General features: G+C 35.7%; 1 protein-coding gene across 3 annotated transcripts in view; it reads right to left on the reverse strand.

The window, feature by feature from the left end:
- Window positions 1-2,333: 2,333 nt before the first annotated feature.
- The window catches only part of RPS6KA5 (ribosomal protein S6 kinase A5), an 85,627-nt gene continuing 72,067 nt past the window's right edge, over window positions 2,334-15,893 (reverse strand). For 2 of the 3 annotated variants that reach the window (XM_075503435.1, XM_075503434.1), the window contains 5 exons: window positions 13,924-14,094; window positions 10,259-10,450; window positions 9,482-9,641; window positions 8,321-8,484; window positions 2,335-7,362 (listed from right to left, as the gene is read on the reverse strand). In XM_075503435.1, coding sequence (XP_075359550.1) covers window positions 7,123-7,362; window positions 8,321-8,484; window positions 9,482-9,641; window positions 10,259-10,450; window positions 13,924-14,094 — 927 coding nt within the window. In that variant the 3' untranslated portion in view covers window positions 2,335-7,122. Of the gene's footprint in view, window positions 7,363-8,320; window positions 8,485-9,481; window positions 9,642-10,258; window positions 10,451-13,923; window positions 14,095-15,893 lie in introns of all 3 variants that reach the window. The other variant, XM_075503436.1, reaches the window with a different exon arrangement.

A 15,893-nucleotide genomic window follows, 5' to 3' on the forward strand; every position in this document is an offset into this window, starting at 1 on the left:
TTTCTTCCCAGTAGCTGGTATAGTGCTATGTTGTGGATTTAGGATGAGAATAATGTGATAACACACTGATGTTTTAGTTGTTGCTAAGCAGTGCTTACACTAGTCGAGGACTTTTCAGCTTCCCATGCTCTGCCAGCCAGAAGCTGGGAGGGGGCACAGCCGGGGGGGGGGCTGGCCAGGGGGCGTGTATCACTGCTCAGGGATGGGATGGGCATCGGGCAGTGGGTGGTGAGCAACTGCATTGTGCATCACTTGTTTTGTACATTCTTTTTATCATTAGCTGTCCTATTAAACTCTCTTTAACTCAACCCATGAGTTTTACTGGTTTTGTTTTGTTTTTTTTTTTCCCAATTCTCTCCTGGTGGCAGGGCAGGGAGGGGGCGGAGGTAAGCGAGCGGCTGTGTGGTGCTTAGTTGCTCACTGGGTTTAAACCACGACACAGCTTCAGAGGTAGAGGTAGAAATTACAGATGATCTCTTCTACTGGGACTCTAGCAAAAGATTTTTTTCTAACAGGAAATAATCCTGCAGGTTTCTTTCTCTACAGGTGAAAGAGATCAATACAGTAAAGATATCTGTAAGCATCAAAATTTGCTGCAGTAGCATTTTAATGATAAGACTGTCAAGTTTGAAAGCCACTGCTAAGCTTGTATTCATTTTTGTAATCCAGATGTAGGTTAAGATTAAAGGCCTGTTCTCACTTTGGTGTTGAAGTAGATCTCAAGTTTTCCGTTTGATCTGACAGCTTTAAAATTGAACTAAGTGACCTGCGAGGGCTGCATACAGATGGACTGACATGGCGATACATATTAAGTAGAACAGTATTAACACGTGAACTTAAAAGCGGCAGGCATATAGCACCTCGAGTTCTAATTTGTACAATCACTGTACAACGAACACATCACGCATCACCAGACAGTGGGATCCTGTTCCCACAAGTAGGCATAGCTTCAACAGAATAACTATTATGTACAGCTGAGCTATATGTTTAAAGGATGAGAACTCATTAAAGGAGACAACTGAGAAAAGCTGAGGTACATGCTGCTTTTGTGAATTAATTTAGTTTCTCTTCTCCACTGTATATTGATTTCAAAGGAAAAAAGGATACATACTGTTATTAATGCGTAAGCTCCTTCAGACAATACGATACTATCGCCTTGTCACCTCTGTCAACGTAACTCGGAGACAAACCTTGAGCATTGTCCCCTCTTTGCATCATCTTTAAATACAACTTCCCCCTCTTTCTTCTCCCTTTGCTGTAATTCCAAGGACTAGTTTACACTTGAAAGCGTTTTTAGCATAGCTGAATGTGTCACACAAAATCACACCCATAACTGATGTAAAATGTACTTGGGTAGATGTAGTTATATCAGCAAATATCAGCAATATATATGCATATTTTGAACTCAACTAGCTAAGGATAGCAATTACCTTTCCCAGCAGACTTCTTTTGGTTATTCACAAGGCCTTAGCCTAAATCCTTAGATTTTCTCTTACTTATGAAAATAAACCTTTAGTCACAATCATACTAAGACAATGACATATTTCCAAAAAAACCCCAAGGAAAGTCAGATGAACATAAATGAGATGCCAATTTTAAGATTTGAAGCTTTGTTGACAAAGTAAAGTTATCTTTGTAATAAGAAAAATGCAGCAAGTTTGCAATCAGTTTGCAGTTTCATCTGTGATAGGTTTTTGAGCAGTTCCTGAGCAATTAGAGGAGTTCTGTTTTTCTCTGCTTTATTATTGGCATTTCAAAGGAAGTTAGCAGACTTCTGCATGAATTTTGTGAATACAGCCAGATTGGCTGCCAATTTTAAAAAGTAATTTTATGTGTGAATAGTATGGATTCCTTTCTACCTCTGAATAAAATACTAGTTTTAAAAAATCATAGCGTTACAGCTTTTGGTTTTGCAACCCTTCATTACTACTTTTACTTTGGATTAACTGTGAAATCAATTAATCCAGTGTTAACCAAAATGCCTTAACTAAGTTAATAGAACACTTTTATTTCCCCATCTCTGCTGGCTGAGAGGTGATACAAACACCAGAACAAGAAAATGGTTGTGGCCAGAATAAAGGATCAGGAATGGCCCTGTGGGCGACAGTAAGCTGCCAGACCAGCCCATACTATCTCATCTAGCTAAACACTTACCATTGATTCTCAGGCAGTTGCAGACTTCCCTTCCCATCACACAGAACACGAAGGCTGTCAAAATACACAAGCTTTCTTCAAATTTACATTATTGCAGGTGTCTTACATTTCTCCGCTCTTGCTGCTTCCGGGCCAAACAAACAAGACTGCTCCAACTGGTCTATGTAACTGAAAGCATCACTTTATTTACTAGTACAGACTACAGGAATCATCCTCAGTTTTCTTTTCTACATAGGTGTTCTGAACATCCAGAATCTATTGAATGAGTGATATATAAAAATGAGGGATGGCACGCGAGAGCTAGCCAACAGCTCTGCATTTCTTATCTTTTATAGAATCCAGTGCCCTGTGGGTCAAAGGAGCAAACTGAGAAGTGTTTCTCACAGGTAAACAAAGATTGAAGCACTTTTATCTCTTTACAGCAGAAACAGCCATGTTATTTCCTGTTCTTTCAATCCAGAATATTCAGTCAACTATTTTGACTGAAGGAAGGCAATGTCATGTTTCGCAATGTAAAAATCGGTGCTGAGAAAGACCGTCATATATGGGGGAAAAGAATGAAGACCACCAACTTGGAAAAAACACCTGGAACGATACTTGAGAAATAACAAAAAAATTCCAACTGAAGACCAAAATGTCATATAAAGATACACATATGTGTGTAGACACACGCAACACATACCCACAGACCTGCAGTTAGGAAATGTGTTTATGCTGGGTAACTGGCAAGGAAGCTTGCAATTCCACGTCAGTGAATATTACACGCACATGGAGATAGCAAGGGGAGAAACTGACCCCTGAAAACATCTTCCCAGAAGCCTTTCATCTCTGACTTCCCATCACCTTCTTCCTCTTCTGTGGTAGCCTTGTCTGGTCCTCTGAATCTGTGTGAGTTGAGAACTCATTTTTAAGTACAGATCCTCTTAAAGAAGGCATATTACTTTAAATTGAGGCCTAGACATGCAGTACAGCATGTATCTACATACATGCACATAATACATGCACATATTAAAAATATAAGACACTTGTGCAACACTTCATCACAACCAATAAACATACATCATCATTCTGTGAATATTTTCTGCCAAGAATTATTCTGTTCCTGGATAAGCACTAGGGAACATGGCTGTGCAGGTAGCGTTATCTTCTTCAGAAAAGTAGCCATGGAAAAGGGCTGACAAAATATGTACATCAGCAATGCCACCTCAAAGCCTCAATCCATTCTGATGCAATACTCTATTTTTATGTTACCACCCTCAAAACTGTTTAATAAAGCATTTTAATAAAGGTTTTTTGTAGCAGTAAACAATACATATGCCAAATGCATTGACCCTTCTATTAGGAAACAATAAATATTACAGCTGCTTTTCCTTATATAAAAGTATAGAAATTTCACTAAGCCAGAGGAACAGTATGTCATGTTACTTCCTTTGTACTCCTCTAAATCCTTTAGCAGAATTACCTCCTAATTACTGATATTTGTGTTTCTAAAAGTATTGCAAAGAAATAGCTTTACAGAATATCAAGTACTTTAAAGATTAGATTAATAACCACACTAGATATTTAAATCTTTAATGATAAGAAATTTGATTTTTCAAACAAATCTGCCCACAATATTGCTGACTGCATTACATTTCTGACAGTAGAGAGATATCACTACTAGACATTAAAGTTGCTTGATGCATAGCAGCACTGTGTAGGAAACTTGATCTCAGTATAAACATAATTTACAGTCTAACACCTCTTTACCAAGGCAATATAAAGTATTTATAGTACTAATGAAGATTGGCTTGTACACTTCAGATTTGAAATAGTGATATGAGTATGAAAAATTTGGCCCCTGGTCTTTATATGACCTAGAGTGCCAGGCTGGGCAACGGATTAAACTGAGACAACATTATTCTGCCAAGAGTAACTAGTCTCCTGCAGGGAGATCTGAACAAGAAGTGAACCTGCTCTTGAGCTGCCTGGTTTGCAACTTAGTTTTATCAATGTAAATGGAGATCAGCAGTTGTTTATGTAAAGATGCTGATCTAAAAATTCAAGACAGCTTAGTGTCAAACACACCTCCTCAAGAGCTCTGTTACCTTGAGGCAGCAGAAAGTCAGAGGTGATAAATGTTTCAGCTACCCCAGGTAACTGGTTCAAAGCAAATGCAAGGCAACACCTAAATGTATTTACCCCTGCCAAAAAGTATTACCCTGTTTTTAAATTTTTATTTAATAACTACTGTTAGAGCACAAAGAGGACACAAATATTCATCTATAAAAGCTGTCTTTGATACAATTCTAATAATTTTAGTCTCATAACAGTCTCTCAAAACCTGTGTGAAAAAAACTCTGACAATACAGCCATTATCTCTAGCATGTAGTATCTTGTGCAAGCATTCTTTTTTCTTGTTTCATCAGTTTGTCAAGCAACAGTTTAAATTTCCCAACAGGGAAACAACCGTACTGTGCTCCTAACTTTAAGAAGTTTTCAGCTGGGTCACAATATTCCAAATCGACCCGGTATCCAAAAGTTTCTTACACTTAAATGAAATCAAACCAAAAATTGCTTTTTTGTTGTCCTCACCTGAAGACAACAAATTCCAAGAACTCCTCAAAGTGCAAACTTTTCAAGCAACCTGTTCTCCAACCTCCCAATTTACTTGTACTGTCTGCATAACAAGTATTAATGGTGGATTGTTTGTTGTATTTACAGCAAGTTTATTGGGGAGAGGGAAAGTATTCTTTTACAAATGAGTCATGTTCACTATTGAGATTACTTCCAAAGAGAGCATTCAGAAAGCAAACCTGAATATATTACATTGACAATTATTTTTCAATATTTTAACATTGGCCACTTAAAATTGGTTGTGTTATTAGCACATATACTGATCTTTAAATATACTACTTCTACATAAACAGTGCAAATCTCAATATTCACATCAACCTGAAATTAATGCTGCAATTACTGTTGACATTCACATCAAGAAAGTAGTAAACTATTTCACATGAGCAATTCCAAAACCTCAGAATGCCATTATTTAATATTAAAGAAACACAGAACAAACATGTTGGGCTTCAAAGCCTTGTTTTGATACACACAATCCTTGTAAACATGGATGTATTGTAATTGTCAATACTGATATCTGATATAATTCTATGAATAAAACCACTGATATAAACAATTCCTATAACCTTTTTTGCATAGGGTTTGGATTAAGGTTACTTTAAGATAGAGCAAGCTGTTAACAAAATCCCCTAGTCAATTAGTCTTCCATCACACAAATTTAGGCATATGATTAACTTTACACAAGGAGTCTCTCTGACTTCAGTGGAAACTTACACATGTAAGCATTTGCAAAACTGGAGTCATCTTTAGCACTTAAGTTACCCCTACTCATTGAGAATACGAGCAATAAAAGAGCTCTCCATAAATTTATAAAATATGCTGATTTAAAAGTTTATGCTGATGTTTCTGTAAGTCACATTTATGATTCCAAACAGTTATGTACATACTATACTATCACAGTAGGAAATACTTCACTGTAGAACACCACAGTGAACAAGTTGTGAAGCACAGTGTTCAATATAATTTCCCTTTAGTATTCCCAGTGCATAAGTTGTTAACATCTACACTACACAAGGTGCCCAGGTCTAGTATTTGTTATATACAATGTAAAAGCGAGATAGAAAGAGCTTTGCAGTTTAAAGTAAGGAATGAAAACAGTGGGTAATATACAGGGATTCACTCCTGCAAAGTACAGAATTCTCCTTCACAATGACCACAAGCACCAAATAAGGTGGATTTCAGGTCATTCAACCCAGTAAAACAGTGCTCAGCACCTTGTAGGAAGAGAGATCTGAGTGCACTTTATTATAAAACATCTCCTTTTGATGTTATAAAGTGCAAAAAAGAAAACATATATTCTAATATTTTACAGTCACTATTAAACTGCAATATTTGCACAACGCAAAATTCAAATAACTTGGTATACATTTTGTATGGACCCTATAATAACAAACGTTGAAACTGGAGTTTTTGCATCTTTAAAAATATCTTAGTATTTTAAAGTTATTGTGTAAATATAAAAAGAAAATATAAATTATAATTAATTCTTGAAATAGATATTTTAACATGTGACCATTTTCCAAAGCATTCAATATGAAATTTCACTTTCTCTCATAGCATTACGTTTTAGAATCTGTAAAACATTTCAAAAGTTAATAACTTCAAAAAGTAGAAATAAAAATTATTGTATCACAGTACTAGACACCTCAACTTATCAGACATCTTTTACCCTAGATGTTTTTTAAAAAATTAAATTAAAAAAAAATAAAAATCTAAGACTTATATTCCCAGTTGTTTAGAACAAGATATATGGAGTTACTTTTTAAAACAACGTAAGGGTTACATAATGCTTCATTTTGCTCTTAAAATTCAAATAAATGGGGCAGAATGTAACCACAAATTTAAAAGGCCTTAAAGTACTATACTGCTTTGGTGCATTGTACCACTGATTCCTTACATGCATGAAGAATCAAATTCTATTATATTCTTCAGAGAGCTGGGTAAAAGCAGATCCAAGAGTTCTATACGTGTTACAGAGCTTTCCTGTCTTTGAACAGTGGGGAAGAAACTGGGAGGAAGATTCTGACACTGAGAAACAGTCTTCCTCCTAGCTGTACCATGACCAGCATAGCTCCTTACCTTGAGCTTGACTGCACACTATTAATTTAGCCCTAAGAGAATACAATGTTGGTTGTATAATAGTATTATGCCATATCCAGTGATACCAAACTTAATGCTAAAAAGAAATGTATTGAAATACAAAGCTAAAAAGGTATGATTGAAATACATTTTTAAAGCGACAGACATATTCCTGTAGCCTGTAAGCCACAGTAGGAAGGGTGGGAGAAGACAATATAGATACTACCAAGTTTATAACCACTTAAATCTTCAAGACAGGATATTATCTGCTTTTCAGTCAGAGAACTGGAAGATGGTTTCTGGGTTATTGCTGTCTGTAGGGTTTGTTGGCTGCAATGTCTTTGTAGGTGTAGTTTTACCATGAGAATGAGAGGAAGAAGAATGTGAACTTTCACTGGAGCTGCTACGTGTCTCTGTGCTTGTACTTGTTTTTTTCATTTTCCTTCTCTTTGCAAGAGGTGCTTTGTCAACATTCTGGAGACAAAATCCTTCCCTTTTGTACTTGTTAAAGGCCTGTTTAAAAATAAAAGGTAATTCTAAGCTTTTCAAGAGGTTTAAGACATTTTATGGCTTGTAGCTTATTACGAATGTTCTATGGTAAGCCATAAGACAAACTGTAATCTCTTGACAGATCCCTACTAATTCTTATTGTGGCTGTAACAATAACTTTACTAGCCTTTACATGTATTTAAGAACCAATACATAACATTATTAATTGGCATTTTCACCTCCTTGTTCTTTTTAATTTAGAAGTATTTTTTATTAAGCCTTAAACCTATTTAAGGCTACATTTTCAGAAACTACACTTAATTAAATTACAGTTTTTCTTTCAGCCCAAATTATGCTGTGTTATCGGGACCTCTGCACGTAACAACTCCTTTTTCCCTTCTTAGTAATAAGCGTCTACATGTATTTCAGCATAAATCTGCTCAATTTCAGTTTATTCTCTGTAGAAGGAATCATGAGAATCAACACTATGTTTGTATAATAGAGTTGCAGTTCAAATATTTTTAGTAAATATACAGTGGTAGACAAGCCCATTAAAAAAAAAATTATCTATGATATTAAAAACATGCACTAGATATGTTCCAGAAATTTTACGTTGATTTTGTAACGATAAGGACAAAAAGTCAAAGAGTTACTTAAGTTAAAGTTTCTTCTCTCTTTTATAAAGGTTTGAGGACCTTTTAATAGATTTCTCTAAGAAACAGTGTATTTGTAATAGCTATTTCATGAATAGCTGTCTCTCAGTCCCCAAAACCCCATTAGTATAAATGTCTTCAAGAAATTTATTCTTGCATCATTCATGGTTCACTATACTCAATCATAGATGTTAGGTATGGAGGAAAAAAATGCAGCTATAAGCAATCAGTGAATAAGGACAAATACATATTTTTAATTAAGAGAAAACATACAAAAATCTAGATTAACACATTACAAAATTTAGCACATGACATTTCTTAAAACTTACATGAAAAGTGGCTTTGACATATGTATGCACCGCAGCTCCTGAAGAGCCTAAGTTATCAGGAGTCATTAGAGGGTTGGATGACAGCTGGCTGCCATCCTGAAGCCATTCGTTGTATCTCAGGCTGGACATCTTAATTCTTTTGTTTGGATCCACTGTTAGAAGTCCTAATAGAAATATATTACATTCTCTTAAGTTGTGAGCTATTTATCTTCTTTTTATAGAAAATGCAATTATTTTTAAAGAAAATCTCATGCATTGCTTTGATAAGTAGTGTAATGACAATATTTCTCCTAGGTATGCCAATATTTATCCTAGATAAGGCTCACACAGTGTTATACTATCATCCTCTCCAGATGAATCATTAAATGCAAGAAATTGCTATTTAACTGTTTGATAACTCACATCTCTTTTCACATGAACTCAGAACTACCAAATGATCTATTCACTTAAAACCTGTCTAGGATGAAGTTCAAGAGAGTAAGCCTCAGATTCTCTGCATGATCCACTGAAGTCTGAATCTGGAGATGCCTACATTTTTGGCAGAAAAATTCCTAACAAGCCTGCTTCTACAGAAATTCAGAACTCCATCTTAGTAGAATTAAGACTGGTGTCTGTCTCATGCTGAAAACATAATTAGATGCTCAAAAGCTTAAAGGGAATCAAAGCATGGCAAATATGAATGAAGCAGCTCAGAAATACAGTAGTCTTGGTACACACATTCAAAAACAGCCCGAGGAAAAAATGATAGTAATACCTTAATTTTCTGCAAAAGCTCAGCTTTTAAAACATTTATCTCATAACCTGGTGTTTTTGCAAAAGCAAAAATAAAAGAAAAACTCATTTAAATATGTTTTAAAAGAGTGACTTCACTTTTTTTCTGAAGCTCTTCAGTTACTTCTAACCCCACTAACCTTCTGTCAGCATCTCACTACATCAGAAAGCTCTCTGCTAGGCATACAAGCAATTTGTAATGCCATTCTGATGTGTCAACCTTTACCCATAACTTGTATTAGGGATCAGTATATAGCTCAAGCTGTGGATACTACTCTGTCAGGTTAGGCACTCTGATGCTGATCACAGCATCCAGATACTGTATAGTTTCCTAAATTTTATCTTTTGAGATAAAATGATAAGGTACATGAAATATTTGTGAATACATACCTTGAATTAACTCTTTAGCCTCTTCAGAAACATTTTTCCAAGCTTCTCCTTCAAAGGAAAATTCTCCCTTTTTAATTTTCTTCATAATTTCCAATGCACTGGTACATGTTAAACTTTTGTCTTGAGACTGAAATGGTACCTGTCCTGATAGCATTGTATACTGCCATGAGAACAAAAATAGTATTAACAAACACAGTATATTTATTGACAACCCTATTACTAAATATGGAGCACTGTTGTTTGCATCACCAGCGCTATACAATAAAACTTAGACTAGCATAACTTCAAGGCTACAGAAAATTGAAAATATGCAAGACTTTGTCTAGAGTCCTTGTTAGAAAAAACACTGACATGTTTCAGGAAACTATAAACAAAGCACAATGGTATTCCTACCCAGTTTACATCTACTGAAATTAATTTTCTGTGAATCAGAATGCAGGCTGATTCCTTCTCTGAATTGAAACTGTATGGATGCCTGTAAAATCTCCTAACAAGAATATCTCTTTTTAAGAACCAGACACTGTCAAGAACCAGACACTGTCAAGTATTTTTTTCATTCCCAGAAATGTTGAATTTAATTTACTGCTTAGGAAAAAAAAAATCTCTACCCCTGGAAAACATCTGTCTTTGGAACCTATTATTTGTGCAGCAGTATTTTCACCTCACTTGAATTCAGCATCTACCCAATTCAGGTCTGAAATTGTGTCAAGTTCTTTGCATTTTAACAAAAAGTAAATACATACAATAATGTTACAATGAAACCCCTCTATCACTCACCAAAATGACCCCCAAACTCCACAGATCACAAGATTCGTCATAACCATTGTGATTCAAGAGCTCTGGGGCAGCATAATGAAGAGTAAAGCACGGAGTCTTAAGAGGCTGATTATCAGGTGGTTTTAAACGAGCAAAGCCAAAATCAATTATTTTTATTTCTGAATTATCAGTTTCATCTGTAAACAATAAATTCTGAAAAGCAAAGACAAAATCAATACCAGCACTGGTTAGAAAATTGGTTAGAATACTTAATAGTTATTTTTTTTCCTACATTTATTACTACAGAAAACTTTCCATTATCTAGAGAAAAGGGGAACTGGGAGACACTGGGAAAAAAATGGAAAAGTAGAAATAACGGTACTCTGGGATGTAAGAAAATGTGGTGTGTTTATCTGCCTCCTGTATATCTGCAAGTCAGGACAGTTCTGTCTGAGATTATCAATGAAAATGGGTATTTAGCAGAGAACAGTGGGGAAAATAATTCAGGGAACACTGACAAGAAAAAAAGCAAAGACAGCAACATAAATGGAGAATTGCCTTATTCCTCAAACAAAAGGAAATATCCTTGAGCTTCCACTTCCTTCTGGCATGTTGCGAATGACAGCTTTCTTGTGTGTGGAACTCCTGTTGCATGTCTTGTCTTGTGACTGAATAGTTTTTGGTCCTTAAGTGGTAACGAACTGAAGCCATATTGTCATGAGCACAGTAATGCAAAAGAGTAATTTGAAAGCGCAGGATGGTGAACTAGATAGTGCACCAATAACTCAGGAGCTGTACTGACTGCCGTCTGGCATGGATCTCAAAGTCAGTATAGATATGCTTTCTGGAAGAGACCTGGGACCAACGGCATTCAAGCACTGAAGGTCACATAGCAGTCCAACCTTGAACCAATGGACTACTACTTACACCAAGGTAAAGAAACTTTGATACAGTAGTCCCTGAGAATTCCAGCTTTACAGACTGGAATGTGGCATCTCAGACTTGAAGACAGACAAATGTTTATCAGTTTGGAAGAAGACTTAAGACACTCTGTTCTTCTTTTCCCAGAGTATTTATATTTGTCAAGAAAGATACAAGAGTGAAGCTATGTCTTAGGAGAACTGGCTAAGGTCAAGATAAATTATTTCTACTCCCACCTTGAACTTCTGACAGAAAAGAGGAGAGCAAAATTTTGCTGTTGCCTTTGCTGTTTAATCTATGCAATGCTAGAAAAAGTCTCAACAGTAGCAATCCTATAGCCCTATGTAATTTTGTAATACAAAAGGTGAATGACCAACACAAAGTAATTCATTTCAAACTCATTAAGAAGGGGAAAAAAAAGATTGCTAGACTGCAATCAGATCAGTAAGGAGTATCTGAGAGCATTCATTAGAGATAAAAGAGAATAGCTGCCACAAAACAGTATTTTTGCATTCTGTACTGCTGTTATAGCTTAATGCAAAATCAGGAAAGTTAGTTTTCCATATTAAAATGTTGTGTAAAATGGATCTGAAGGAAGCCTAATTTCAGCAAAAATATTAATACAATGAGGATAGGTGATGAATACAATCATCTTTTTTTCTATGGTGATGTTATACAGCCAACAAGTAAATAAAGAACTGCAGTAACATTGGTTTAAAAAGACCTCCTTTCTTAAGGCAAAAATGAAATCGGTTATGTACAGAAAGAAAGGTACAGTCCAGATGTCCTAAAGTTGGGTTCAGACTACTTTGTTGATTAGGTAAATAAAACATGTTTCACAAAACCCCACACTTAAAGCTATATTCCACATATTTTTTAAGGATCTATAAACAACATTATCTCTGCCTTGGTATGTTTTTTCTAATATCTTTAGGACCCAGTTTACAGATTAATGATCACTTCACAGAAACAGTCCTCAAATCCTCTCCTGAGATGCTCTAAATGGTCACACATGCTACACGAATTCTTTATTTCTGTGAATTCTCTATTTTGTATCCAGTACTTTTCCTCTATTTTACAGAGCAATATATGTGATCTAATTACTATTGCTTAAACAAAAGAGTCTTCCAGTCCATGCAATTAAAAAAAGCCTCATCCTTAGTGACATGTAACCAGCCACATTTTTTAAAAATAGGCTTATCAGTATCACATTAGATGTCAAAGTTGAACATCAAACAAATCTGACGGGAATTGTTAGAAAAGCAACAGAATTTCCTATGTATCTTTTTACAGAAAGGTGCACTAACCACATCTATATTGGGAAGCCTGCATATCCCATACTAAGTTCATGTCTGAACCTAAAATAGTAACTTTCAAAACAACAAGCAGGAAGGAGACAGGCTGGTTAAGTCCAATTTTGTGGAGGCAATGCATTCTGCAAGCTGTTTGCTAACCCTTCATTACTTGGGCTTCCCAGACTTCTGTTCTTAAACATCATCTAGAATTGAAGACTGCCTAATTTACCATGCAGCTGAAGCTCTGCTTTACAGAATCTGGCCTTTATATTCAAGATAGTAGTAAGACTAAAATGAGTAGAATAGGAAGAGAGAAAGGATTTCTGGGTTTTGTCCTTTTAATAATGACTTGTTTCAAAAGCTGTTTTCTTTCCTTGATGATGTCAGCAGAGAAACTTTTTCCAAGAGTCACATTTTCAACTGACACATTAGAATTTCACAATAGCCCCTCTTTATTTAATTGTTTATTTAGTACAGAGACTCCAGTACAGAGATGTTTTCAAACGCATACATTTTGGACTGATTTTCAAAAACAGTTTAATACCAACACCTAGCAGACTACTTTACCTGTTGACTTGGAGTTACTATAAAAGAAGTAAGTTTGTAATACACCAGAAGGTATGTTACAACAGGATGAAACAAGGGTAGGAATGGTGGATCATTATAAACTGCAGATACAAAAGGAGTCGGTGTTTCCTGAGGTACGATGACTGTAATCACCAATACAATATAACATCCTTACTAGATGAACTAAAATCAATCTACACTACTCTTGGGCTGAAGAAAATTAACATATATCCAAGCCCATTGTTGGCAAAGAAAAAGGAGCAAATATTGGCTCCAGGAAGCAGAACAAAGGCAGTGGTCAACCTTACCGTAGTAAACTAAATTGTCTGGAAGGCAAGATGTTGCTGCACAATAAAAACACCAGAACAAGTAATTACTGAAAAATAAGTACTAAATAATTGTTTCTTTTGGGAAACTACTAAACTCACTGAACTCAAATCACACATCTTTATTAGTTGGCTGCGTTAGTTTGTGGTTCATTTTGTGTTTAACTGGGACAGAAGACAGGAGAAGGGTGTTGCAGGTACCTCCAAAAGAAGCCCTACTGAGGGAATTAAGATCAAACAAAACATGGAAATGAACAGGCAAAGTACCCAAGCAACCTAGCTCTGCTTGTGAACTGTTTCATACAATAAATATGTACTTACCACTAGTAAAAACTGTCCCCAAATAGGCAAAGAATGGTCTTGAACAAGTTACAAGTGTAAATTGCTTACAAAGTTAAAAATGTTTCCTAACAGCTACTTTTACCTATGAACAGAAAAATACCTACAGAATTTGCTAAGTAACAGTGATAACATTTTATTAAAAATATAAAAGTAGAAAAAGCTGGAGGAACAGAAATATGTCACATTCCCAATATTTAATAACAATGTCTAAACATACACAAGCAAGTCACTATACCTCAGGTTTCAGATCTCTATGAACTACTCCTACATCGTGCATATGGCTCACTGCTGACACAAGTCTACGCATAATATGACTGGCTTCTGTCTCACTGAAATGTTTCTTTTTCTGAATACGTTCAAGCAATTCTCCTCCCTTCAGCAATTCCATTACTAGAAACGTGTGAAGCTGAAACAATAAAGAAAAATATGGGATGTTAGAAATTTAACATTACAAACCAACATTGATTCAGGAGCTAGGTGCTATTCCAATAGGTTCTCAAAGTTTGAAGAAATAAAACTGCTACTCGTAGCAATTCGGAAGGCCAATAAGAAATACCAAATTGCATCTCAGATGACATTTTTCCCATCAGTCTCACTGAGACTGAAGAATGCTGATGTCTTCTTCCCCATGTCCACCCATATTTATTTACAAAAACGCAATGCTGCCATGTAAATGGCTAAATTTGTATGGAGACGAAATGCCTTTCTTTAGGCTAACAAATAAAGCTGGAAAAAGCTAGAATTTCACTGTTTAAGCTTGTTCTGATGTAGGGATACATTTCTATTAATATACATAAGGAGTTAGCCATTTAATGTTACCAAACCCTTTAAAGGCACCCTGAAACTTTACTATGAAATCAAAGATTATCTAGAATTTCTTCCTATTTCATCCCCTACAGAGTAGTAGCCAAACCTACTCTATCATTAGACATCTTCCCAAACATTAAAGAGTATTTTTTTAATTAAAAAAGTAATGGTTGTTTAGATGGTTGTTCTTTTCAAGATAATCAATAAGCAGCGACTTCCTTGATTATAAGGCAACATTAGCATACAATCAACTGCAATTCAAATGTCTTGCCACTAAACAAAGAGCAGACTTCTCAGGACAGGAAAGTGAAGTTAGCATTCTCAAAAGGCAATGGATGTAGGCCTGTGATGGCTTCTAGCATTTCATTCCCCTGAATGACAGTAACAAAAGTAATTATTTGCAAGCAAAGAAAAAAAGTTCTGGAAAGAGGTTGAAAAATGAAATTCAAAGAAATAGTCAGGAACAGAAGGTGCACAGTATTTAGAGATCAAGGAACAGAAGCAGAGCTATGCAGACAGAAAGCGGTAACACTTCTTACAACAAACAAGGTATCTACTAGTCACATTGCTAGTAGTGCTTGTATGATATCCTCTCCTGCAAATTTTCTTTATGTCTTGGGAATAGCTGACAGGAAAGTCAGAAAGTATAAAGAGACTTTTATCTGCTAGGAAACTTCTTGTGGCTCACCAAAAGAGACTGCAACCCAATACTCTATGGTTGGATTACTAATGTAGAATTTGATCAGACTGATATTAGAGCAAGTTAAAAATTGGAACTTTTTTTTTTTTTTTAAGACAAACTGCAGAAATATCAAAACTAGAAAATTTTCATCAGTTCTGGTCTTCACAATATTGTGCATGAGTAATCTGGAATATAACATCTGGGAGCTACCAGGACCAATGGTTTGGCTGGTTGAGAGGAGCCTATTCAGTTGCAGAGCAATCTGAAGAACATTTGTTTTTTTAGCTATTCCCGAGTATAGTCATTTTACTCAAAGGAAAGTGAAAAAAGTGTCCTGTTCTACACACATGTACTCATACTGTACATAAATGCAAGAAAAAGGCTTCCTTATCATTAAAGATTACAGTCAGATTTTTCATCCTCTCAGCTCATTTTAGAAGTGCTCCACATGAGCACTCTGCTGGTCCTTGTATAAACAGCATGATGGGGATAACTGGGATATGTGGGGAGGCAAGAGAGCCCATGTTCCGTTACAAAATCATAGACTAGAATCACAGAGTAGTTTAGGTTGGAAAGGACCTCTGCAGGACATCTGGTCCAAACCCTTAGCTCAGATCAGGGCCAACCTCCAAGTTAGATCAAATTATGGCTTATTACATGCTGTGGAGCTCGCATTACACTAAGAAAAAGACAACTAAGGTCTCTAAATAAACCCT

Source organism: Mycteria americana, chromosome 5 (genome assembly GCF_035582795.1).
Source record: "Mycteria americana isolate JAX WOST 10 ecotype Jacksonville Zoo and Gardens chromosome 5, USCA_MyAme_1.0, whole genome shotgun sequence".
NCBI lineage: Eukaryota > Metazoa > Chordata > Aves > Ciconiiformes > Ciconiidae > Mycteria > Mycteria americana.